This window comes from Pelodiscus sinensis, chromosome 2 (genome assembly GCF_049634645.1).
Source record: "Pelodiscus sinensis isolate JC-2024 chromosome 2, ASM4963464v1, whole genome shotgun sequence".
Lineage (NCBI taxonomy): Eukaryota > Metazoa > Chordata > Testudines > Trionychidae > Pelodiscus > Pelodiscus sinensis.
The window spans coordinates 180,763,735-180,789,088 of NC_134712.1; the positions used below are offsets into that span (position 1 = coordinate 180,763,735).

The 25,354-nt window shown below is 40.0% G+C and overlaps 1 protein-coding gene across 4 annotated transcripts in view; it reads right to left on the reverse strand.

Annotated features, from left to right (window-relative positions):
* Window positions 1-25,354, reverse strand: part of NEK11 (NIMA related kinase 11) — a 195,594-nt gene that overhangs the window by 28,770 nt on the left and 141,470 nt on the right. For 2 of the 4 annotated variants that reach the window (XM_006117584.4, XM_006117582.4), the window contains 2 exons: window positions 20,840-20,900; window positions 10,580-10,676 (listed from right to left, as the gene is read on the reverse strand). In XM_006117584.4, the coding sequence (XP_006117646.2) occupies window positions 10,580-10,676; window positions 20,840-20,900 (158 nt within the window). Of the gene's footprint in view, window positions 1-7,026; window positions 7,439-10,579; window positions 10,677-17,704; window positions 18,038-20,839; window positions 20,901-25,354 lie in introns of those variants that run through there. The other 2 variants (XM_025181916.2, XM_025181917.2) reach the window with 2 other exon arrangements.

Here is a 25,354-nt window from a genome sequence, read left to right on the forward strand (position 1 = left end):
TCATGAACAAATGAACACTATTTACATTTTAGCTAGCTAAATTATTTTCGTGCCCATCTGTAAATTATGTAGGGTCAGAATTTTGGGTTTACTAAATACTGCAATGATATGTTAAATGATACCATAATGAAATAAACTATGATTAACTATATGCAAAAACACTCACATTTGTAAAATATTGACAAAAATCAACTCTCCCTAATTAAGCTTGAAATCTGAATAGCTCAATCTGGGTGTGTCTAGACTGGCAAGATTTTGCGCAAAAGCAGCCGCTTTTGTGCAAAAACTTGCCAGCTGTCTATACTAGCCGCTTGAATTTGCGCAAGAGCACTAACTTTGTAATGTACAAAATCAGTGCTTCTTGCGCAAATACTTTCCCGCTCCTGCTCGGGAAAAAGCCCTCTTGCGCAAGAATACTTGTGCAGGAGGGCCAGTGTAGACAGGGAAGAACTGTTTTGCGCAAAAAAGCCCCGATGGCTAAAATGGTGATCGGGGCTTTCTTGCGCAAAATCATGTCTAGACTGGCCACGGATGCTTTTGCGCAAAAGCAGAGTTTGCGCAAAAGCATCCGTGCCAATCTAGATGCGCTTTTGCGGAAATACTTTTAACGGAAAAACTTTTCCGTTAAAAGTATTTCCGCAAAATCATTCCAGCCTCTGTGTATTACTGTACATGTACAAAATTAAAAAACAACAAGGACAAATCCATGGTTTCCACAGAAAATGGGATGTAATAGCCATGTAATTTCCTTAATACTGTGAAAGCTATGGGGTACTTGACATTTCTTTAAAATTAGCCTAATGCATACTTGTAATAATTTGTTCTATGCAGAATGTAATTAGTAGAATGTAATTATCAAACTGAATATAAATAATCTTCAGTATTTAAAGAAGGTTCAAGCTCCTTCTTTTATAAACAATAAATGTCACAATAAACAATTTGAGCAGCAAGAGATAATGAAATGTACCATGGATCTACAACTCTTGGATCAATTAAGAATGTCAAGGATCTGAACAAGGTTTCTTTATAAACACAAATTTATTAAAGCTTATTTCTTCCTCTTAGGGGTTAGAATACATTTCTTGATAAGAATCTCAGGATTCAATTAGCTCATTTTATTTCTGTAAGAAAATAGATCAAGATTTAATACCACTTTTTTGCTCTATGTTTAGTAGGATCTCTAGATCATGTAGGCTATAGAACTGAGGGATAAATCAGGGTTGCCAAATTTCACGCTTTAAATAAGTGACTTGGACTTTCAAATCCAAGCTAAGCCCATTTCAAAATGTGGCCAAAAACAAGCAACTCCCTAAAACCCAGTCTATATGACTGCATTCCCTGGGTGATTTTTGTGGGCCTATGGCACCCCTGAAGTCTATCCAGCTCCCATGTGCCTCCCCTGACCACCTTTTACCACTTCTTCCCCTTTACTAGCCTGGGATGGTACCAGGAGGTAAGGGGAGGTACAAAGGAGCAGAGAATACTGGGCTCTGGAGCAGATTTGTATTCGGTACAAAGGCATGTGATTTCCTTTTCCAAAACCATCCTTCTGGAACCATCTAGGAACATCATATTCACATCAACAAAAAACACAGAAACTTGTCCTGTTTCTGGACAAAAATGGATAGCTCATGAAGTTCATTATATGAGAACACCCCAATCGACCATGCTTTATTGCTTTGAATGCAGGATAATAATTAAAATAGCAGATCAGTTATTTCCTTTATTAAAATCATTCAGATTTTTCAGTTTTTGCCAATACTTCCTGCTAAATAAATAAAAAAAACACAAACTAAAGTCAAGTATTATTTATGGACTCCTATATATAACAATGGCAGATGCCATCAAGCTGAATAACAAGCTAAATGAAAGGCATCCGTCTGCATTATTTGGGTGCACAGAAGGAATAGTCTTGACATTTTTAAAGATGACATAATTTCAATCTCAAAATACTTTCTGTTCAGCAGGAGAACAATTATACCTGCAAATGTGAGTCCTGAGGTATATTAATTCTGTTTCAGTCACTCTGTTTGATTCTGCATGTATTCAATGGAAATGGGGCAGTCACTGGTAATGCATTTCCTTCTAGAGAAAATGAGTTAATCAAGCATTTTGATATATTTCTTGCATGGCGCTTGTCACAGGGTCTGATCTGTGACTCAGCTTGCAACCAGTCTCTTGGGAGTGACCCCTGAATGTGCTGTGCCTTAAAGAACCACATAGTTCTGTGGGGGCAAGCCTATGGCTTCTAAGGAGGTATGTCTACACTGTGATAAAAGACCAACAGCATGGCTGTGGCTTATAGAGCTTGGGCAGTGGTGCTATAAAACTGCAGTGTTGATGCTCAGGCTGAAGCCTGGGCTCTGAGACCCTCATCCTCACACGATCCTCACATGGCCACAACACCAACCAATCTATGACGGTATGTCTACACTACCCTGCTAGTTCGAACTAGTGGGGTAATGTAGGCATACCGCAATTGCAAATGAAGCCCGGGATTTGAATTTCCCGGGCTTCATTTGCATAAGCGGGGAGCCGCCATTTTTAAAACCCCGCTGGTTCGAACCCCGCGCAGCGCGGCTACACGGGGCTCTAACTAGGTAGTTCGGACTAGGCTTCCTAGTCTGAACTACCGGTACACCTCGTTCCACTGGAGGTGTACCGGTAGTTCGGAATAGGAAGCCTAGTCCGAACTACCTAGTTCGAGCCCCGTGTAGCCGCGCTGCACGGGGTTCGAACCAGCGGGGTTTTAAAAATGGCGGCTCCCCGCTTATGCAAATGAAGCCCGGGAAATTCAAATCCCGGGCTTCATTTGCAATTGCGGTATGCCTACATTACCTTCCTAGTTCGAAATAGGAGGGTAGTGTAGACATACCCTGAGTATCTATGCTGCAAATTTGAGCGCTACAGTCCGAGCCCCACAAACTTGAGTCAGCTGAGGAGGGCACTGGGATTTGATGGTTTGGGGAGAGTTATCACAGCGCAGACATACTCGCAGACTCTGAGATAGGGCCTTTGGCACCAATGAACACTGTCTCTCTGTGCCTACCTGCAGCAAACCCAGCCAGGCCAGGGTCCTGCTTGTACTGTACTCTTTCGCACTGCAATGCTCAGTGAGTGTTTACAACACAGGCAGCTGTTTCAGAACAAAGTAAACATTTATTAGTCACCCCCCACATAGAATCTCTGCTTAGCTCAGCTCTGCTGTTGACACAGTAGGCATGGGACAGAGCTAAGTCTCCACTCATTTCCTGTCCTTCTCCACTTAGCTGCTCTGAGACAGGGTGGAGTACCAGGCCCACAATGCCAATTCACTCATATATGCCAGAAACCATAGTCTGGGAAACCTATGGCTGGGAAATTGTTTCTCTTTCTTATGCTCCTGATCAGGCACGCAGTCTAATCTACAATCTTGCCCTTCTTGTTTATAAAGCAACCTTCAAAATTAAAAGAGCTCAGGCCCAAAGTTAAGTATGTGTTTAAGTACATGAGCAGTCCCACTGAGAGTAATGTGCTTAAAATGAGCTTATGTTTCCCTGGTTTGTTGGCTCAGAGCCTAAATAATTAGGCAGAAAAAAAGTGTGTCTTTAAATCACGTTCAGGAGAGACACTGGGCTGGTCTACACAAACATTTAGTTCATGGTAAGGTGAGGTGGGAATTTACCACACATTAGCTGGTCATGTATTAACTGTCCAAATGGAACAAGAGACGGTGTTTTAATAGCTCATTAGTGCACTCTGATCTGGTCCTTTCTGACCTGGGACGAGGTCACAGTCCATTACCAAACTGTTAATAGATTCCTATCCCAGCTTGGTGTGAACGAATTGTTCATAAAGACAAGTCCTCTGTCTGTGTTCAGTTGAGAGAACGTGTATGAAAGTGACTCATAGGATTAAGATAACTGGGGAAAAAAGGGCATGTATACTTTAGAAGTTCCTGTTGTCATAATGCATAAGTTGCTGCTTAAAAATGAATACAAAGAACTAAACTCAGATACAAAGGGGCTAAAAGTACATCTGAGAGAAAATTTAGCGCTCATGAAAGTTGCTAGACTAACAGCAATGAAGAATGATGTCTCTCTTCAGATTAAAAATTGTTATAATTTGGACAACAGAAAGATATGTTTCCTCTCCAATTATTAGTGTCCATTCGATATCAATGTCAAAAGTGAGCATCTGTAAACACCAAACATGATGGTGATTTTTGCATATGGACACTTTTCAATTGGGGCCTATTGCAGTTCCCATTAGTGTCAATGATAAAACACCAATCACAGTAACATTCAGCCAATGACAAGCGTTTTTGAAAAATCCACCAAATGGTAGTTAAAAAGTCAAACCCAATAGACTCCTTACCCCCAATTCTTTGGCAACAAGCATAAATACGTTAGAGAACCTGTTCCTTAGTTGAGGCATAATCTGAGATGCTTATCTTGAAGTCTATATAGTGCACACTCAATTACCTCACTTGACCTTTCTTTCTGAATTTTTAAGAGAAATGACACCTTCAGTGCCAACATCACAAACAGCACATATACTTACAATTGCTGAATCCAAACCAATGGTGCTATTTGCTATGAGCAATCACAAGACTAGAACAAAAATATCACCAAATGCCTTTCTCTGAAGCATCTGAAAGACAATTTTACTTGCACTCAGCAGGTGATGACGAAGTCTTTTGCCTGATCATGGTATGCTGCTGTGTGCAAGACTTTGGGAGCTGAATAAGGGGCATTTACTGCTGTGCTGTAGGATCTTAATTTACTTAAAATTTGGGACATAAAAGCTCTCTCTTTTTACCCATATACACTTTATTGAATTCTCACCTGCACTTCCATTCAAGTGACTCATTGCATGTGTTCATGGATACCTTCGTAAAGGATCATGAAACATTCTGAATTTATAGTCCTGTCTCCCTTTTAATGTTTTTATTCCTTTTGATATTTTCAGGAGCAAAAGAAAAAGATATACATTATCTTATGTATATATTCTGTTATTCTAAAATCACCCATATTTTATAAGGCTCAAATCCTGATCATGCAAGCAAAGCTTGAGAAAGAGAATCCTGCATATAATATTGGGAAGGCTTCAGAGGAACAAATCTTTGCTCTCTGGCAGAGGTGAGCTCCATATGTTATAACACTAAGGCTATGTCTACATTAGAAAGGTTTGGCAATGGAAGTGCTGTCGACAGGCAAATGTCAACAAAACTAAACGTTTGTCAAATCTGTTTTTCTGTCACCCACTGTCGACATTTCATGGTCACGTTATTACCTCTCCTGTCAACAGAAAGAGCAAAACAACGTGGATAAGCACCCCATAGTGCCTGACATCACTTTCAGTCTCTGCATGGTGGAATGTGCAATGTAGCACTATGCATTTTTGGAAAAATATCCCATCAGTCACCTCATTGCTTCCCAGCCCTCTGTGGGCTTCTGGCTTACTTTCATGTCACCTGGAATTGCTTTGAACTCCAGCATCCGCAATGAGAAATCATGGACCCCCCAACTCTCAATGTGTTTAGGGTATCGCACGTTGCAGCAGAGCTACTTATGCAATTCATAGCAGAGGACGAAGATTCGGATGTGGATGACAATGTGAGTGACAGGAACAGAACTGAATTGGCATTGCATTGGGCTGTCACAGATCAGCTGTGCACAGTAGAGCATCGCTTTTGGGGTTAGAGAAATCAGCACTCAGTGGTGGGATCATATTGCCATGCAGGTGAGGGATGAAGATCAGCTGACTGTGAAGCCTTTGGTTCAGTTCATTCTGCATCTTGATAAGACACTTCAGCATCCCATTTTGGTCTTCCATGAGCTTTGACCAGATTCTTCTTCATCCTTTGTGATTTTTTTCTTAGTTTATGGAGTCAGTCTACTGAGGAACATGCCAGACTTCTCAAGGCTTGGTCTGGAAAAGTAACTACTAACAATGGAGTGACGGTACTTTTCGTGATAAAGATTGTAACATTTCGCTAACATGTAGGTCTCTCAACAAAACTTGCTACTTTTCTTTTTACCCTAAGGGCAATTCTAGAGGCAAACACAGATCTCTCCAGACTCTCTGACCATGGTGAGTTTTAAAGAGAGGACGGTTGGGCATGGGTCCCCAAGAAAGTACAGTCTCACCACCATGCATGACTGCTGTCCCCCACCCCGCTGCACTAGAACAACTTACCACCTCACATGGCAGCCATTTGCTCATGCTCCACATACAAAATTGCTGTGAGTCCTCACAAACTTCAGGACTTGAGACCAACACCTTGCTGCCTGGCACATTGGTTGTCACCACATTGAGTGTAACCCCCTTGTCCAGTTCCTCCTCTTCATCAATAACTTCTGTCTCTGGGACAACTCCTATTTCTGACTCTGTACTATGGGGAAGTAGCTACACTGTCCTTGGGTGTAGATATGGGGTCTACACTCAGGATTGCATCTAGTTCTTTCAAAAAATGGCATGTTGGGGGTGCAGCATCAGACCGACTGTTTGCCTACTTTACCTTCTGGTATGCCCTCTGGAGTTCCTCTATCTTGGCAATACATTGCAGGGTGTTTCACTTATACCCCTTCTCACAGGACTCAAGAAATGTGATTGCACATGTCCCAGTTCACTCACAGCTGTGACTGCACCGGTTCTTCACCCCACACTGATAAACTCCAAAAGCTTTGGGGGAGGCTCAAAGCAGGAGAGTGTTTTGAGCAATAGCCAGCCCTGTTTTCCTGAGAAGACACCATGAGGACCACTACACAATAAGCCAGACACCAAGAAATGGACTTTAAAGTTCCCGAGGTTTGCAGGTGGGAGGGACACATCTGTTTAACCTATGTACGTGGCTGCAGAGCCACAGAATTCAAAACACTGGCCAGAGTGGCTAATTGGGCATTGTGGAAAACATGCTGGATGTCAATAAACTTGACCAAAAACCTACTGTAGTACACACTGCATGGCTGCTGACAATAAAGGAAGAGGAAGAGACAAAAGTCTCGTGTGGAGGTGGGAGCTTTTTGTCAGCAAAAAACTGGGTGTTTGTCATAACTTTTGTCATACCAAAGACAATACTTGTAACCAATTCTATTACAAACTATCTAAAGATTTATTAACTAGGAAAAAGAAATAAGCGGGTCACTTACAAGTTTAAAGCAAGTAATCATATATAAACACAAATGAGTTCTAATTTTAATTTTCCCAAATTTCGATAATAAGCACATTCTCAGTGTCCTTTAGGGCTAACCCTGGCAAGCACTCGGGCTTGTTTGTTTGTGCTTAGTAATCCTTGTCCCTCGAAGTCCAAGCAACATAAAAGATACCATTCTTCCTTTATAGGACTTGCTGTTCCATTCCTTCTCCGCTCACCGCTCTGCCCCAGCCCATGCTTTGAGTTGCAAATTTGCTGTTGGGAGGAGTTCCCTTGCATGTCTCAATGCCAGATGAACTACTGCAGAACATCACAGGACAAAAGACTTTGCTGATTGCTTCCCCTTCACCCTTACACCCATTGACAATATCTTCACTGTGGAAAACAATAAAGGGGGTTCCAGCAGGACAGAAACAGTTAAACCATGGAGTGTAGTAAATGTCTGTGCCCAAGATGTTGGTACCAAGAGTAATAAATGGGAAAATGGGCCAAAGAGGTCAATACCAAAAGAGTTGGTACCCCACTACCAGTGTTGGGAGCTTGGGATCAGTACAAACTGCACCAAAGGCAGCTTGTGCCTCATGTTTAGACAGTACTGAAGCATGGGATTGGTATCTCTATGGGTATCAGAGGGTCTTAGGTCAGGCCTTGAGCTACCCTAATTTTAAAGCAGAAAGAGTAGGTGTTTTCCTCTTTCTTTTGCTAGGTGCCTAGGATGGAAAACTGAAACCTGAGCTCCTTAGAGGAACAGTGCTGTATCCTACTTCTTTTGGCTGCAGAAGAACAGTTGATAGCAGGAGCATCCAAGGAATGCTTCAGTGAGAAGCCCTGGATATTAGAACTAAAACCCAATAAAATTACTATCCTAACATACTGTACTATGAACAACAATGCTAGGGTTCCTGATACCAACAAACTCATTGCGATGAGCACAAGTGCAAGAGACAGTGACATGACTGACCATTTTTTCGCTACCATGGCAATAAGAAGAGATTAAGGGCCCATTAGCCCTGCTCTGCCCTTTGAGTCCTTTGGAGGGGTGATGCAGAACCACTGAGAGTGTGGGTGTGACCTCAACACACACTGTTGTTCAAAAGATTTTAATCGTAACTACCAGGAGTGCATGTGCACAGTGAACTGAATCCATGCAGACAACACTCAGAGAAGGAAAATTAGTTTCCCTAAATACGGCAAGCTGCATTTGGGTATCTGAATTATTATATTCAAAAAACTCAGTAACTTCATACTACATTCCTGTAAGGACTGAGATGTTCTTTTAGCACCATCTTCTCATATCCTCTAATATGAACCCGCTACAAAAATCCCTGTACACTGATTTGGTTGAATCTGCTTAAATTAGCACCCTGATAAACAGCATGTCTATGTACTACCAGGGAATGGAGTCACAGCAAAATGTTGTAATGAATCCAAACAATGAATACAGGATATCTATTCGATTGACTGTCCCACTAGCTGCTGTCTGCAAGCCCATTCACATTATTTATAGATGTCAATTAATATTTGCTATGACACAGATTTTGCTGTTTGACAGTCTCTTGACTAAATTAGTTTCTTGTGTTAATATACCGGTAATTTGTACTGCGTGTTGTTTAAAGCAATTCATAAAATAAAAGCATCACTTTCAGCACAATGTATTCTTATAAGCATCAGATAATGGGAGCAATCGTTAATTGGTATGCTTCTGGTTCCATCAAAATGTACCAGTTAGAAAGATTACACTGCACTTCCATGCTTATTGATCTTACTTTCTACGTCCCAAAGAGCACATTTAATCGACTAGGTTATCCTGATAGCAAAATATACACACTCTCTCTCTTTTATTGGAACCTCTCAACTGGAAAGCCCTGCAGTAAGGTTTTGAAAGTTGCAATTTTCTGAATGACAATAAAGAACACAATTTTGGATTATACTAAACTTGTTCTAAACAGGAGGGCATTGCATGTTAGGGATTTTAAGGGAGCATAGAACAGCTTGACGGTCTCCCTTCCGTCCAGACACACATCCCTCTTCACCCAACCTGCCTTGTACGCCCCTAAGAATAGTTCACATTACACATGGTCTGACTCAGCAGCTCATGGAAACTGACAATTATTGTTTGTTGGACAATGCACCTTTTTTTTTAAACAGCTTAGCAATACTCAGGCCCTAAAAGTTTGGACCATGTTCCAAAAGGCATCTGAAGATGTATAAAGATGTCTTTAATAGCACAAGTTTATCCTGTAACTCCATCTGCCCACAGGATAAAGTCTGTCAGGTGAGTATTTTGTCTAACCAACTCACCTCTGAACCACTGGGCAAACAAGATACAATGTCACTCTCAGAAATGCTCCCCTTGAAAGCGGTGCTGACAAGAATCAGATTGGCCAACACTGACTAACCTCAGAGCTATGGCCAATCCAAGAAGTGAAATGCTAGGGAGACAGTATATTTAGGACTGCTGTAAAATTGGATGGCCTCAGGTGGCTCAGATATTTGGTAGGTACTTCTCTGGGACCCATCTCAATTGTATGTTTTGGTGTAGCACAGTGTTTTATGTAGTGCATCAATGCTATCATGTTTGGTTCTTTTTCTGTAAAGGTTTCAAATAAATAACTATCACTAATAATTTGTATTTATAATTTGTGTTCTGGCAGCACCCAGAATTTGCCAGGTACTGTTCTCCTCTGGAAGAGCATACAATTTAAGATCAGCTGATATGTTGTAACACCGTACTTCAGTTCTGATAGAGCATCATAACTAATAGATCAGTATCTAGATAGAAGTACAGTAAATCTGAAATGGTTACTATAATAATACTCTGTATTTACTGTAACAGGCACAAACTGTGTTAACTTTATATAGATATTGAAGGGATGCTACAGGTCTCTGCTCTATTATGGAGGTGAAATAATTATTTATTACAGCTGAGATTTTCAATGGAGACTAATGGAGTTTCAATGGGATTTTGGTGCCAATCTTCCTTAGCCTTACTTAGGCTTAAAATCCTGGCCTACCACAATAATATCCCTATTTAACTGGTACAAGACCAGAAGAAAAAAATCCTTTGCAAGAATGAAGGAATAAAGGCCAAAGGGCACGTGAAAGAAAGAACATGACATGAACATGAACATCGGCTGCTGATTTATGGCGTTTGTGTTGAGACCATAAAAAAGGGATGTTGAGAACGCAGAAAACAATGAAGACAAAGTATGCTACTAGCAAGGCTGACAGTGCTTGTGCAGACTGCAGGGAAAATGTTCAGAAGCAATGGTTAACCCTTCCCTCACAACAAACGTTCCACTGCAATGAACATTTTGGGAGCCATTTCACAGTTGCTTTTCCAATCTCTCTTTCTTTTTTGTTTTGTTTTATTTTGTCTTGCTGTCATTCAAAACTGCCCGCTTCGTCTCTATATTGTTTTCACATAGATATGCTACTCACTCTCTCATGCGTTTCAGCTTGGTCTCAGCCATGGTGTTGTTGATTGCTCTCGATCCCTGGGGCACTGCTGGAGCCACACTGGTAACAGTCCCAGAACCTACAAATCAATGCACAGACATTCAACCTTATTCACCTTTATCTCATCAGTAGTGCTGCAGATTCAAGGCAATAGTCAAGGACAATTAGAAAATGGAAGATAATTCACCTTTGTCACATGGTGTTGCTGTATTAATTAAAGATTAATTAGATTATTAAATGCACATTGAGGCAACTCAGTTCAGCGGGATAAGCAGATTTACAGTTTACAATAATTGTCATTCAACCATTGTATTACATAACAAGGACGTGCACATGGGAAAAAACTGGGACAGAGAAACTATTAAACAAAAATAAATTTATGCAGTATGATTGTTTTGTTCACTTTGCTTGTATTTTTTTTATAGGAACAATACCCTTGTTTTCACAGCTCAGTTCCTCCTTTGGCTTGATCATGTAGTAAGGTTTAAATGTTGTCCTTACAATGTCAGATTTCTGCTGTCCTGGGTGAAGGGATTTCTGCAGAATTCACCATTTACCTACTGCACTGGAGTGTTGTGAGCTCCGCAGTGAGTTTAGGAATAGCTAGCTGAAAGAGCCGTTGTCAGAATAAGACCAGCTACATCCCCTTTAGAAATGGCCAAGAGATAGCACACCTCCCCTGTGGGGCTGCTAGCGTGGCAGGCTGTTCAAACCTCCAAATAATGTCTCTTTCTTGCCGGGGTACATTAGAGGACCCATTTATTTCTCCCTCAGCCAAGAATGCGCAGAATGGTGGGGAGGAGGAAGGCTGCCTGGCTGCTCTGAAGAGATTGTTATGGCAGTAGGGGACATAATATCTTCTGGGGCATGAAGGAAGGGTGCAGGGCTGCAGCTCTTGGTTCACCTTTAATAAAACAACCATCATTCCCACTGACAGTGCTTGACCTGTTGAAAGGGTAGGACCATTGAATCACCCCTACTTAACCCAGACACCTCCCCTGTGGGACTGCTAGCGTGGCAGGCTGTTCAAATCTCCAAATAATGTCTCTTTCTTGCCGGGGTACATTAGAGGACCCATTTATTTCTCCCTCAGCCATGAATTGCCAGCCACACTTTGACCCTAGGTATGTTATGCCTTTTGAGCTTAGACCTGTACACTCTATATAATGGAGCATGACAATGAAGCAAATTTGTCCCATACAGTCAGAATTTGCTGTGGGGCTGCTATTGCTCCCCCCAAATCTGGAAACAGGAAATTCTTAAGATAGCAAGATCCTGGGTTTCAAATGGTCTCTTAAGCCTTTTCTATACAAACAATTAGACCACAGCAAGCTGGGAGTGAATCTACACACGCCAGTCTGTTGTGGTCTAACTATTCATGGGCACCCTGCCAATGCATATTATTGTGTTTTGATCTAGGACTTGGGGATTACAGTGGATGAAAAGCTGGATATGAGTCAACAGTGTGCCCTTGTAGCCAAGAAGGCTAATGACGTATTAGGGTACATTAGGAGAAGCATTTCCAGCAGATCTAGAGTAATTATTCCCCTTTATTCGGCACTGGTGAGGCTACATCTGGGCTGTGTCTAGACTGGCCAGTTTTTCTGGAAAATCAGCCGCGTTTCCGGAAAAACTTGCCAGCTGTCTATACTAGCCACTTGAATTTCCGCAAAAGCACTGACTTCCTACTGTAAGAAATCAGTGCTTCTTGCGGAAATACTATGCTGCTCCCATTCAGGCAAAAGTCCTTTTGCGCAATAGTTTTGCGCAAAAGGGCCAGTGTGGACAGCTCAGATTTGTTTTCCGCAAAAAAGCCCCAATCGCGAAAATGGCAATTGGAGCTTTTTTCCGGAAAAGCGCGTCTAGATTGGCACGGACACTTTTCCGCAAAAAGTGCTTTTGCGGAAAAGCGTCCGTGCCAATCTAGACGCTCTTTTCCGAAAATGCTTTTAACGGAAAACTTTTCCCTTAAAAGCATTTGCGGAAAATCATGCCAGTCTAGACATAGCCCTGGAGTATTACGTCCTGTTCTAGGCCCCCGACTACAGAAAGAATGTGGACGCATTGGTGAGGGTCCAGCAGAAGGCAACCAAAATGATTAGGGGGCTGGAGTACATGACCTACAAGGAGAGACTGAGAGATTTGGACTTATTTAGTCTGCAGAAAAGAAGAGTGAGGGGGGATTTGATAGCAGCCTTCAACTTCCTGAAAGGAAGTTTCAGAGATGAAGGAGAGAGGCTGTTCTCGGTTGTGACAGATGGCAGAACAAGGAGCAATGGTCTCAAGTTACAGTGGGAGAGGTCTAGGTTGGATATTAAGAAAAACTATTTCACTAGGAGGGTAGTGAAGCACTGGAATGGGTTACCTAGGGAGGTGGTGAAATCTCCATCCCTAGAGATTTTTAAATCCCGGCTTGGCAAAGTCCTGGCTGGGATGATTTAGTTGGGGTTGTTCCTGCTTTGGACAGGGGACTGGTCTTGATGACCTCCTGAGGTCTCTTCCAGCCCTAGGATTCTATGATCTAGTTCTTTCTGACACTTGTCTAGATCAAAGTGCATTAATGGACTGTTAATCTGCAGGATGCACATGAATGGTTAGACTATGGTGGGCTAAAGTTGCACCCCAGCATGCCATCAATTAAATGTTAGTGTGGACAAGTCCTCAGATTTTGAAGGGAGAAGGAAATGGCAGTCAAAGGAGTAATATTAATATTTCTTTATGTTCCGTGAAGCTGAGAAGATTTATATAACTATTATGCAATGGCAACCAAAATAATGGGGGTAATCAAATAATTACACAACACTTCTGCTTTAACATCCAGTCCTCCTTTGCTTAAACTTTAGTTCCAGTCCTGCCAATAGGGTGGCTTTCAGGGCTGCAGGGTGTGTGTGTGCGGAGGGGCTAGTCTGGCACATTCCAGTTGAAACTGAGGGCTGGCTGCCCCATTCTTGCCTCTTCAACCCAAGGTCTCGCTCCTTCTGGGAGCATGGAGATATGCCCCCCTTTACCTAGGGGGCTGACAGACTTGCCATTAATAATTAGTGCTTTACCAATGAATGATGGGATGATGAGCATTCACACGATTGTCTTGGTCCTCACAGTTTTTGAGATATCGGCCACTAAAATCATATTGTTATTAAAGTGAGGGGGAATAAAACAAGTAGACACAGCCAGATACGTTTCATACATGAGTTACATGTCACAAGCCTCCAGATTTACAAAATGTCAGCTACTCTTACTGAAAGAAAGCTAAGACAATCACTGAAATACAAACTATCAAAGGCCATTTATCATATAGATGAGGGTGCATTTAGTAGCCTAAGCTACTAGTTTGGTACCTAAATAGTACTGTGTAACCAAGGTTTTATCTTTGTGCCTATAGTTAAGTTGGTGAGTATGACTTGTTCGGTTCTTGTCAACAATTAATATGCACTGCAGCTGCTAAAAATATAATTTTATGTAAAGGCTCGATTGCAGGGCAAAACTATGTAAACGCTCATCTACTAATTTGGTCAAGCAGGACGCAAGTACTCTGCATATGTCTGAGTAGGAAAGGAAAGCTGATCTGAATAAATTAAAGTTGTGAATGTAAAGTATATTCAATACACTGGATTAAACCTTGTGTGGACATTCACATTAAGAATTAAAGTGACCTTAAATCAGTTTAGTGTCATTCAATGCCAAATTGAATGAAACGAAACTGAATTAAAGTTACTTTAATTGTGAATGAGAGTGTCCTCATGAGGGATTAATGCAATTAAACTAATCTACTTTTAATTCACAGGGTTAGTTAATGCAGATTAACATCCCTAAATGTCCCTGTGTACAAAGGCCTCTTATCATTCAATCTCTTGAACTAAGGGCTTGTCTAAACTTAAAAGGCTGCATTGGGCAGCTGTGATGCTGTAGCACTTCAGCAAAAAGGCTTCCAATGCCTTTTCCAATGGGAGGGCTTTGCCCATTAGTGTAGTTAATCCACCTCCTCAACAAGTGGTAAATTATATGGATGGGAAAAGCCCTCCTATCCACATAGTGCTTTCTGCACCAGGAGCTTAGGACAATATAACTGAGACACTGAGGAGTTTAGTTATACTGTCATGAGCTGCTAGCACAGAGCAAATGGTCAGTACTTTGCAGGTGCCAAACAAAATGATGCTGATGAATTGATAGGTGACTCTCTTTGCTCTCACACATTGAGGCTGATAGTTTTGCCAGGCCTCTGGGGAAGGCACAGGGTGGGGGTGTGGATCCACACTCTCAGAATGGGAGGGCTCAGGCAGAAGGAGTGGAGCTGTGGCTAGCTTCCCCTAGAAAGCCCTCAGAACTTCCTGGAGTGTACTATGTCTACTCCAGCCAGCTTGGAGTGCTGCCCAGAGTGTGCCACGCGGGAATCTGGAAGCAATTTAAAGGGCCCAGGGATCCAGCTGCACCCCTGCTGCAGTAGCAGTGGCCAGGAGCCCTAGGCTCTTTCGAATCACCAGGCCCTGGGGCAGTTGCTCTCTCTGCCCCATCCCCCATCCTTGGGCCTGCTCTCAGTCTGTATTGTACTGATGCCCTAAAAACTATGTCCTGACCACCTTTGACTTAAAAAGAAGATGCGAATGGCATTTTTCTTAAGACAAAGTAGAATTAAGCCTGACATCCTGCTAAATTCTAGCTAATAGTAATATTGCAGGATAGATCACTGTGGTAAGAAGCTAGTATAGTCTCCTTATAGTAGTGCCGTTGCATATTTATTGCTCAAATACTTTTGCTACTTCTGCTCCACCATTTAATTATTAATGACATCCTTCTTGACTTTCTGGGAACTCAAGCTAAATAAACCATTCTTATTTTGCCTTTTCTTCACAATGGCAAGTGGCCAAACAAAATTTGGTCTCAAAACACAAACTAATATCTTTCCCTCCATTAAACATTATCTTATGGGTATTGTATAGCTGATGCAAAGGCATTAGGCTGGAGTATCCTGGGAAGTGGCTGTTATAATAAAATATGGGGTTTCAGTTAAGGTTTTAGCACTGCTAGCACATCCTTACAGTCCTTTCCAAGGGTGCTTGGTAACCCTGGCCGCAAAGAAGGTATTTATTTTAGCAGAAGTGGTTTTTCTATAAGCTGTCACTTGATTAATACAATATTTTGCACCTAGTTCAAAGCAGTTTATCCATAACTCCTGAGGGCATTCTGCAAGAAAATATTAAAAATTCTTCAACAGAAAAAATGCTGTGCACAATATTTTAAAATTGTGTAATTTTTAGCTGTGACATTAATGTGGAGGTTCCAGCATGACATTGGGGAGCACAGGTCACTGGCTGCATATAGGTACGAGATCACTGTGTGGCTATCCCCGGGATGTGACTTAGTCCTGAGGCAGTAGCCAAACCTGACACAGTGCAATAACCAGCCAGCACCAGAAAAACACAAGAGTCCTGCCCCTCTGTGCCAGGTATGGGAGGAAAGGCTCAACTAGGCAGGATCCAAGTGTGGGGGGTCAGTGTGGAGAGATCCAGGTGTGGGTTGAGAGGGTTCTGTGTGGGGAAATCTGGGTGAGTGGGCTCAATGGGAGATACAGGTGCAGGGAGGATCTGGATGCACAGGGGCTCATTGGAATAGCAGCACACTAAGGGGAGGGATTGGAACAAGATGGGGCAGGGGTGGAGAGGGCATGGGAAGAGGTGGGATGGAGGTGGAGTAGGAGCAGGAAGGGGCAGGGCTAAGGTTTTGGGAGAAGAGATGGAATAGGGGCAGGACCCAGGGTCAAGTACCCCCTTGGCATATTGGAAAATTGGTACCTGTGAACACAGACCAGAGAAGTTTACACAGGGATTCCTACATCCAGCCCAATAATCTGTGATTGAGTCTAGAGCATATCGTGTAGAAAGACAGCCAAGCTTAACAACTCATGTCTTTCAGTAAGTTGTCCCACTGGCTAATTACTCTCACTGAAAAATTTGCATCTTATTTTCAGTTAGAATTTTTCTAGCTTCAACTTACAGCCACTAATCTTATCATACTCTTATCTGCTAGATTGAAGAGCTCTTCAATATCAAATATCTTTGCCCTATGCAGCTATTAATACAAAGTGATCAAATTACCTCTAGCCTTCCTTCTTCTATAAAATAAACAGATTGAATCCCTTAAATCTTTCATTTCCAAATGTTAATTCATTCTTATGGCTTTCTTTTCAGACCTATCCAATTCTGTAGCTTTTTGTTTTTTTGTTTGTTTGTTTGTTTTTTGTTGTTTTAAACAGCATGGACAGAGATTCCATCTCTGTCCTCTTGGACCCAAAGCATACTCTGTATGCAGCTGTACAGGTAATCCAGAATGAATACTGGAATATAGCTGAATTGTTAGTATGTTCATGCTCAGTGAAAACCCTTTAAGTGAAATCCTGATCCCAGTGAAGTCAGACTTTAAGGGGTCAGAATTACATTCTTTGAAACTAAAAACTGAATTTTTACACCAAAAGAACTATTCACAGCCACTAAGATACTGGAAAACAAATTGCATGCTTAATGTATCATCAGCAACATTGCCTCCATTGACTTGAGAAGGCATATACTAGTTAGAGCTCCTCTAAGAACTATGTGAAACTGCACATTTTTGCTTCACGATGGTTTCAAAAAGGAAAAGTCCTGGAGATTCTGACCAGTACAAAATCTGCATCAGCTCCCAGTATTTCTGTACCGTTCATAGAAATTGAGAATAGCTCTTTAATTTCACATGGGTCTTGTTAATTTAATGAAATTCATGCCAAATCTGTAAATGAATGCTATGTGCAAGTTACTCTGTGACCATGTGAACTGGGCATTCTTCTATGCGAAAGTCATACAGCATCTGGAGCCACATTCAAAAGAACAGAATTCATAGAATAAAAATGGTGGCGAAAAATGTAGAGGCCAGGGATCCTACATCTAATTATTATGTTAGTGACACACACTAAAAGATAAAAGTATTTACTCTGGTATGAATACTTCCCAGCATATTTCTGGACACTCTTTACAAGTATTATACTTTGCATCTAGTCAGAGTATCAGAGATCTTACGGAAGTAAATATTGATTTTTTGCATCCCATTTTCTCACATCAGTGAAATGCTTTATTTATGTGTTGCAATATGTAATACAGAAACTGTAAAATAAGGAATGATACTTCATACAAAAATTGCCAGAGAAAATTTTATATTTTGGTTTAAAAAACTTCTTGAAATAATTCAACTTATTCCCAGGATAAATCCTAAATGAAAAGAATGATAAAAAACTCAAGTGAAATGTTAGGTTCTCATTTCTAATTACTAGAGCTACCCACAAATTTTTGTTTATTGCCCATGACTTGTCTGTGACTTTTACAAAATATACTCATAACTAAACCATAGATTGACTTCCGCTTATAAGAATTCTTTTCCTTGGTTCCAAATCTGGATGTTTCTGGTTTTCACAATCTAGGTTAAGAAGAAATATCTTATTTAAGTGACTCTTTTAATTAGCATTTATATCATAGAATGCAAAATGTAGTAAGTTTACCCTCTGCAGCTTTGTAGCATTATATTTGAAAGACTTAAGAGAAAAGCTCATGCTAGGCAAAAGCAGACTAAGTGCAATTGCTTAGGGCCCTAAAAAACTCAATATGGCCCTCTATTCACTTTTTTAGTATGTGTTGAGGGGGGACCCCTTAAATATTTCTTCTTATGGGATAGCACTGCCTCTGCTTATGAGAATACATTTTAGAGACCCTTATTGGACACTGAGCAAATAATGACAAAATAGCTATTAACATTTCTCTTTCATTATCATCTCTTATATTTGTTTAAAATAGATCACACATATCTACGTATTAACACAGCTTGGAGAACAGTTTTAACTTTCAACACAGAACTTGTCAGACATATTTCAAAACTTAAAGTTCATTACTTACATCTATCAGGAGCAGAAATAAAAATCTGTCCTGTATTCTATAGGTAGTAACTGTGCCAATGTCAACCTAATATTCTTCCCTCATTTAAACTTTACTTTTAACTTCTGAACATAACCTAAGAAATTGAAAATTCATAACTAGTATTTGAAAAAGAGACTTTAAGGCTAAAATCTTGCGAACTTAGGAATCTATTGTTATTACATATCTACCAAGAGTGAGACACTGTATATTAAAGCAAATATTGTTTTCTTTCCAATCCTGGTTGAATTAAAAAAGACAACTGTAATTGCCTTTTCTGTCATTATAATATGTGCTAATAGCTATAGAATTCTAGTAAGAATATTATAAAAATTAATCCTTTTCATGTTATATCATAAAGCAAATTACTACGTTTAGTCTTAATCAATTTTTGGCTGGACATAACCCTGCTTATTTTATTTTTAATGACTATTAGCATTAGACTGAACAGCTATACTGTACCTTTCCTCTGAAGATTATGAAGTTCTTTATAAGGATAAGTCTTATTATCCCAATTTTACAGATTCAGAAAGTGACACACAAAAATATAGTGACTTGCCCAAGGTCTCATTTCAAGCCAGTGGCAGAGCAGGGAATAGAACACTAGCCTCTGGACTCAAAGATGTGGATTTTATTCCCTTGACCACACTGAGATCACTGCTCAGGAAGAAGGAATAGAAAAAAATATCAAATCATGTGTCATATCCCAAAACTCAGAAACACTGTAATCCGAAACATGTTTTTTTTTTCCTTATTCTTGTAGGCACAAATACACGAATGCAATATTTTTCATCTGGGCAATGTGACACAGTATTTCTCCTTTGTGGCCTCTTTCTCATATCTTGTGATAAATTGTTAATTAACTGTAGCAGATTCAGAGCTGGTCCACTCAAAAATAAATATCCTTAAAGAAGCAACATTTTTTCTCTAGTCTAGGAAAATGACAGCTATATGGATACTTCAACCAGACATTATAATGCATAACAACTTTCATTATCAGAGGGATAGCCATGTTAGTCTGTATTCGTAAAAACAATGAGAAGCCCTGTGGCACCTTAAAGACTAAAAAATGTATTTGGACATGCACATCTGATGAAGTGGATTTTTGCCCATGAAAGCTTATGCCCTAATAAATAAGAACATAAGAACAGCCACACTGGGTCATACCAAAGGTTTATCTAGCTCAGTATCCTGTCTTCTGACAGTGGCCAATGCCAGATACCCCAGAGGGAGAGGACAGAACAGGTAATTATCACATGATCCCTCTCTTGTTATCCATTTCCAGCCTCTGACAAACAGAGGCTAGGGACACCATTCCTACCCATCCTGGCTAATAAGTATTGATGGACCTCACCTCCATGAATTCATCTAGTTCTTTTTTTTTTGCACCCTGTTAAAGACCTGGTCTTCATAACATCCTCTGTCAAAGAGTTCCATAGGTTGATTGTGTGCTGTGTGAAGAAATACTTCCTTTTGGTTGTTTTAAACCTGCTACCTATTAATTTCATTTGGTGACCCCTAGTTCTTATTTTATGGAAACAAGTAATTTTTCCGTATTCACTTCTCAATACCTGTCATGATTTTATAGACCTCTATCATATTGCCCTTGAGTCTCCTCTTTTCTAAGGTGAAAAGCCCCAGTCTTTTTAACCTCTCTTCATATAGCACCAGCTCCAAACCCTTAATAATTTTTGTTGCCCTTTTCTGAACCTTTTCCAATGCCAAGATATCTTTTTTGAGATAAGGCAACCACAGCTATATGCAGTATTCAAGATGTGGGCATACCATGGATTTATGCAGAGGCAGTAAGATATTCTCTGTCTTATTCTCTATCCCTTTTTTAATAATTTCTCAATCTGTTATTATTTAAGGTGCCACAGGACTCCTCGAACATTCACTATGTGACTGAACTCCATGGGCACTCTCCTTTTGGGTGACGTGAAAACAATCTCCTTCTGTACATATGACAGGTTTCTTTTTTTTTCTTTGGAGGAGGAAGTCTTCTGAAATCTAGTTTTCAAAATCTTTTTCTACAGACATCACAAGCATATGCTTCAGTTTACCACTACCCACTGCTATATAATAATGCTTTATGTCTATTTCTCACACCATGATAGTAAAACAATGTCATCTTGACATGACTGCATTGGATGCTTTATGGAGTTGATGAAGAAAGCAATTAAGGCCACTTTTATAAAATCTCCTACAAGCAGTTGGACTGAAAAGGGAGTGAGCAGAATGCAAACCATAAAGACTGCCTAAGACTTTAGTAAATATTACAATTAGTTTTGAAGAAAAGACATCATCTCACCTACAGAGCTGTTATTCAGGACGCTCTCCAAATGCCTGACCATTGCCTCGACATCAGTATCCTGGTCATGGAAAAGTGAGAAAGAGCATTAGAATTGGAAGAAATATGAATGTTAAGCATTCTACATCATGAGTCTGACCCTGCAAACACTTACTATCCAAGAGTTTCCTATGCTGAGTAATCCTACTCATGTCAACATTGGAACCTCACATTCAGAACAAATACACACAATTGAACCCAATAAGCAAGACCATTTTCTACTTTTTTCCTCTCCCAAATGTCAAGTTTTGGGTGACATTATAGACATGGATTTTCTGACATTAGTTGCCTTACAGAACTGCAAACATGTAGAACAAATGTGTAGGATGTTTTATAGAATTTGAGCTGCTATTTAGTATCTTATGCGATCTCAGCAAAAACATCAGCACTGGAGTCCACTAGCTTGCCATGCATTAACTTACTGCATGGACCTCCCTCCCCCAGAAAACAAAATTTCATAGCACGCTTAAGGTATGGAACTTGTTGTGTGCAATAGCAGCATACACACAGTGAGTTGGTGTACAACATGATTCCCACTATGGCTTGCTACACGCTCACTCGCCATGTAGGCAAGGCCTTACTTAAAAAAAAAAGGGAGATGAGAATGGTGGAGCTGGATACAATTTCTGCTTTGCTGTGAGGTTTCAGATGTTTACAGAAAAGCTTGCTGATCAAGCCTTTGACAAGTCTGCCAGCACCCACAGTCTACCAAGTCTGGTATACTGACATTTTGAAACATACCGCATTAGTTTTTATATGCAGAACAACAAAGTCAAGTTTGTTCCTGTATCTCAAAGAGATATGTTGAGTCTAGTTCTCACTGAGATACAGCAGCACAATTCTGAGAACATCCGTGTAGCTATGCTGATGTACAGCTGCTAAAGCTCTGGCTCTAGAGTAAGTGGAGACATCTAATGGAAACCTCTCAGTTTGTACCTGAATTCTGACAGAACAGCTGCTCCTATGGTACCGGGCCACAATATACTTAAGATGAAGGCAATATATTAAGTGTTGCTCCATTCCTGGGACAGGTAGGAAGCATTACTTCATTGGGGCAGAACCTCCTTTGGGTAAGAAATGAAGCGTTATGGAGAAAAGAGCTTTTTGCATGTCAATTGAGGATATATTGTTTTGTAAGACAAAAATAAATTATCTCAGCAGAAATGTTACGTTTTGTGGAAAGTTTTAGTGTTGTATTATTGATAATTTTGCTTTGTCCACCATTCCCTTCTTTGGCTATGTCTACACAGCAACATTATTTCAAAATAACTAGCATTATTTTGAAATAACATAGTCTGTGTCTACACAGTCGGCAGTTATTTCAACATAATGTCGAAATACCGTCAAACTGGAGGACTTCTTACTCCGACTCCTGTAACCCTCATTTTATGAGTAAGGGAAATTGGAGGAGGAGTGCTCTATTTTGAAATAAGTGCTGTGTAGACATCACCAACTGACATAGCTCAATTAGCGCAGCTTATTTCAAGTTAAACCCTGATGTGTAGATATGCCTTTTGTAGTTTTGTACAGCATAACTCTGATGAAGCCAACAGCTATACCAATTTATACCAGCTGATTCTCGGGCAGACATTCAAAACAAGAAGCTAATGTACTGAATTAATTAGACTTGCCTTACCAAATCATTAAAGGCAAGTCCTATATTAGCATTAGCATCAAGTGCAAGCATAAAAATCAAGATTATAAATTGAAATGGAGTGTGTCCATTATCACCTCAGCTAAATTAAAACCAACATGAAACTTTCATTGAACAACAACATTTTTTGCTGATGGTAAAGAAAGTTTTGCGATTCCCATGTTATTTGGCCTTGTTACCTCTCACGCAATTAGAAAATCAGTGTTCCTTAAACAAATACATGTATAAAACCATCAGGGAGCCAGAAGCCTGGAAAAGTAATTGTCAGATTCATTAAAGGTTAAAATTTCCCTCTTTCTTGCACAAAACCTGGCTTTGGGCAGAAGAATTAGCAGAGGTTTGGGACACTGAATCCATTCCAAAATCAAGGTGGTCAGTATACCCTACTCCCTAAGGTGAAATGGAGTTATGCCCCATGCATGTATTCAAGGATTCATTGATCATGGCGTTACCCCATGAAGTACTATGCAACTACTCCTACTATGAAGTAAAACTTCTTACAGAATGAAGTCTTTGCAGAGGTTCATGGATAACACATTATAGTGCATTTATAAACACACATTCAAACACCTCACTGGTGATTGTATTTTTTCAGTTATTTCAAGGAAGGAAAGGTATGAATGCTATATCAAAAGGGTCCACATTAAGGGTCCAATCTCACTCCGATGGAGGTCAATTGGAATTTTACCATTAAAATCAACAGGAGCAGAAGCAGTCCCTGAAACTTACTAGCAAGGCAGATTCTACCAAAAAGATTTACGTACTCATATTTGGCATGACCCAAAGTCCAATGAAACCAACAGAAAGGCCCCTATTAACCTCACCAGGCTTTGGATCAGGCCCTGTCCCCAATTCTTTACTCGTGAAATTGATTTTTTTTTTAATTTTTGCTCCCCCCTCCCCTGGAAAATGGGAGATTGTTTTCATTAATAATATTCCAAAACAGGGTCAGTCTTTTCCACAAAAAGGATGCTACTATAGGGGGAAACCAATAAAGAGAGTCACTTGAGAAAGGCAGTGATAAAAAAATGAATATTACTGTCTGCTCTCTTCTCATTATGCACACACATCTTTCTATAATGTTAACAGAACCTGTGCATGTGTGCTGTAGGGGAAAACAAATAGGCATATGTAGATGAGGGATCAGATTCAGACAAGAAATGTCAATTAAACATTCCTCCCAATCCCCAATACTAGCTTTTGTTGTCATTGAACTGTGAATCACCAAGAAATGATTAAATGTCACTCTGCCTAAATCTGACTGCCAATACCTAATTCACTCTGCATTATTAAGAACTCTATTTATATCTGCTGTCTTTTGATAATTCTAAGGAACAGTCTTCATGTCAAAAAACACTACTGATTGACACTTTCTGATAGAACTCTCTGACATGGTAGATGAAAGTCAAATGAAAACTAAAAGCATAATGCTAACAGGAAAAATACAATATGGGCTGATGACAGTGAGCAATACTGTATTTTTGGGAGCACATTATGATGGATTTTTCAAGCATCTGAGTGGTTTATGCACCATTGCTAGTGGTTTATGCTACATTCAGTCTATGTAGCCCCAGCAGATTACTGATCCTGAACAATCACATCAAAAGCATTCCCTGACATATTCTGCTGATTTTTGATTGACTAATTAAAACTTTGTAAGATCACTAGCTATAACATAATATCTATACTGCTTCTGAATGTTCATACATCTTTAGTAAAACACATGTGGAAAAAGACTTCATATTTTTTAGGAGACATACCTATATGATCCGTGCTTTTTTCAGAGTCTTGAGACTATTTTGATTTTCAGTAAGCTTTAAAACATTAACTCTCTCCAGAGCAAAACACAATTGTAACCCTATCATATTATTTTGTGTTTAATCTGCACAGTTCCTTGTTTTATGTATAATATCTGGATATTTCCAGATCAGATATGAGACTGTTTTGGCATAAACTTTAAAGCCTGAGTTTAACTGATGGCATAGATTCCCTAATACTGTGTTAGAAAGGCAGTACAGTAGTTAGAAATACTTCCTGTAAAGCAGTGATCTCCAACCTTTTTACACCCGAGATCACCTTTTAAGTCTCAGAACAGGTGAAGATCTACCATTCCACCCCTTCCTTGAAGCCAAGCCCTCTCTATTCTCCTGTCCATCACTTGCTATCCCCAGCCCTTATACACTCTGTTAAACAGTTTATTTTTAAATTATGCAATATATAAAATTAAAATCACATGTTTATAGTTATGAAAGAAATGGTCTGTTTTTAATTCATGCTATTTAAATGTCAAACGAAACATTTACAATTATACATTTTGTTCTCTGCTATTTTGTAAATCTAAAATCAAGTATTGATAATTATATATTTTTTCCTCCAATAACAAAGTCTCAGTGTGACACCTGTGACTGAACAGTATCTGCCAGTGTCTTGAGGTCTGGGTTGTAGTCTGAGATTGCTAGTCGTATACAGTCCATCAGATGGGCATCTGTGAGGCGGGTGCGATACTTGGACTTAATTATCTTTAATTAGGAAAATGCTGTCTCACAGAGGTATGTGGAGCCAAAGTAAGCCTTCACTTTGAAAGCACAAGATGACAGAAGTGGATATTTTTCTCTGTTTACCATTCTTCAAAAATCACTGTCCTTTGCTCTGACTTTCAGCTCAATATCATTTTGCATAGTAATAATCTCCATATTAAGTCCATTGCTTTGTAAATGAAACACCTGATGAAATTTTGTAGCCAAGCCGCGAATGTCTTCTACTTGAAGGAATGGATTTAAGACAAACATGACAATTGGTTCCACCACATCTAATTCCTGAAA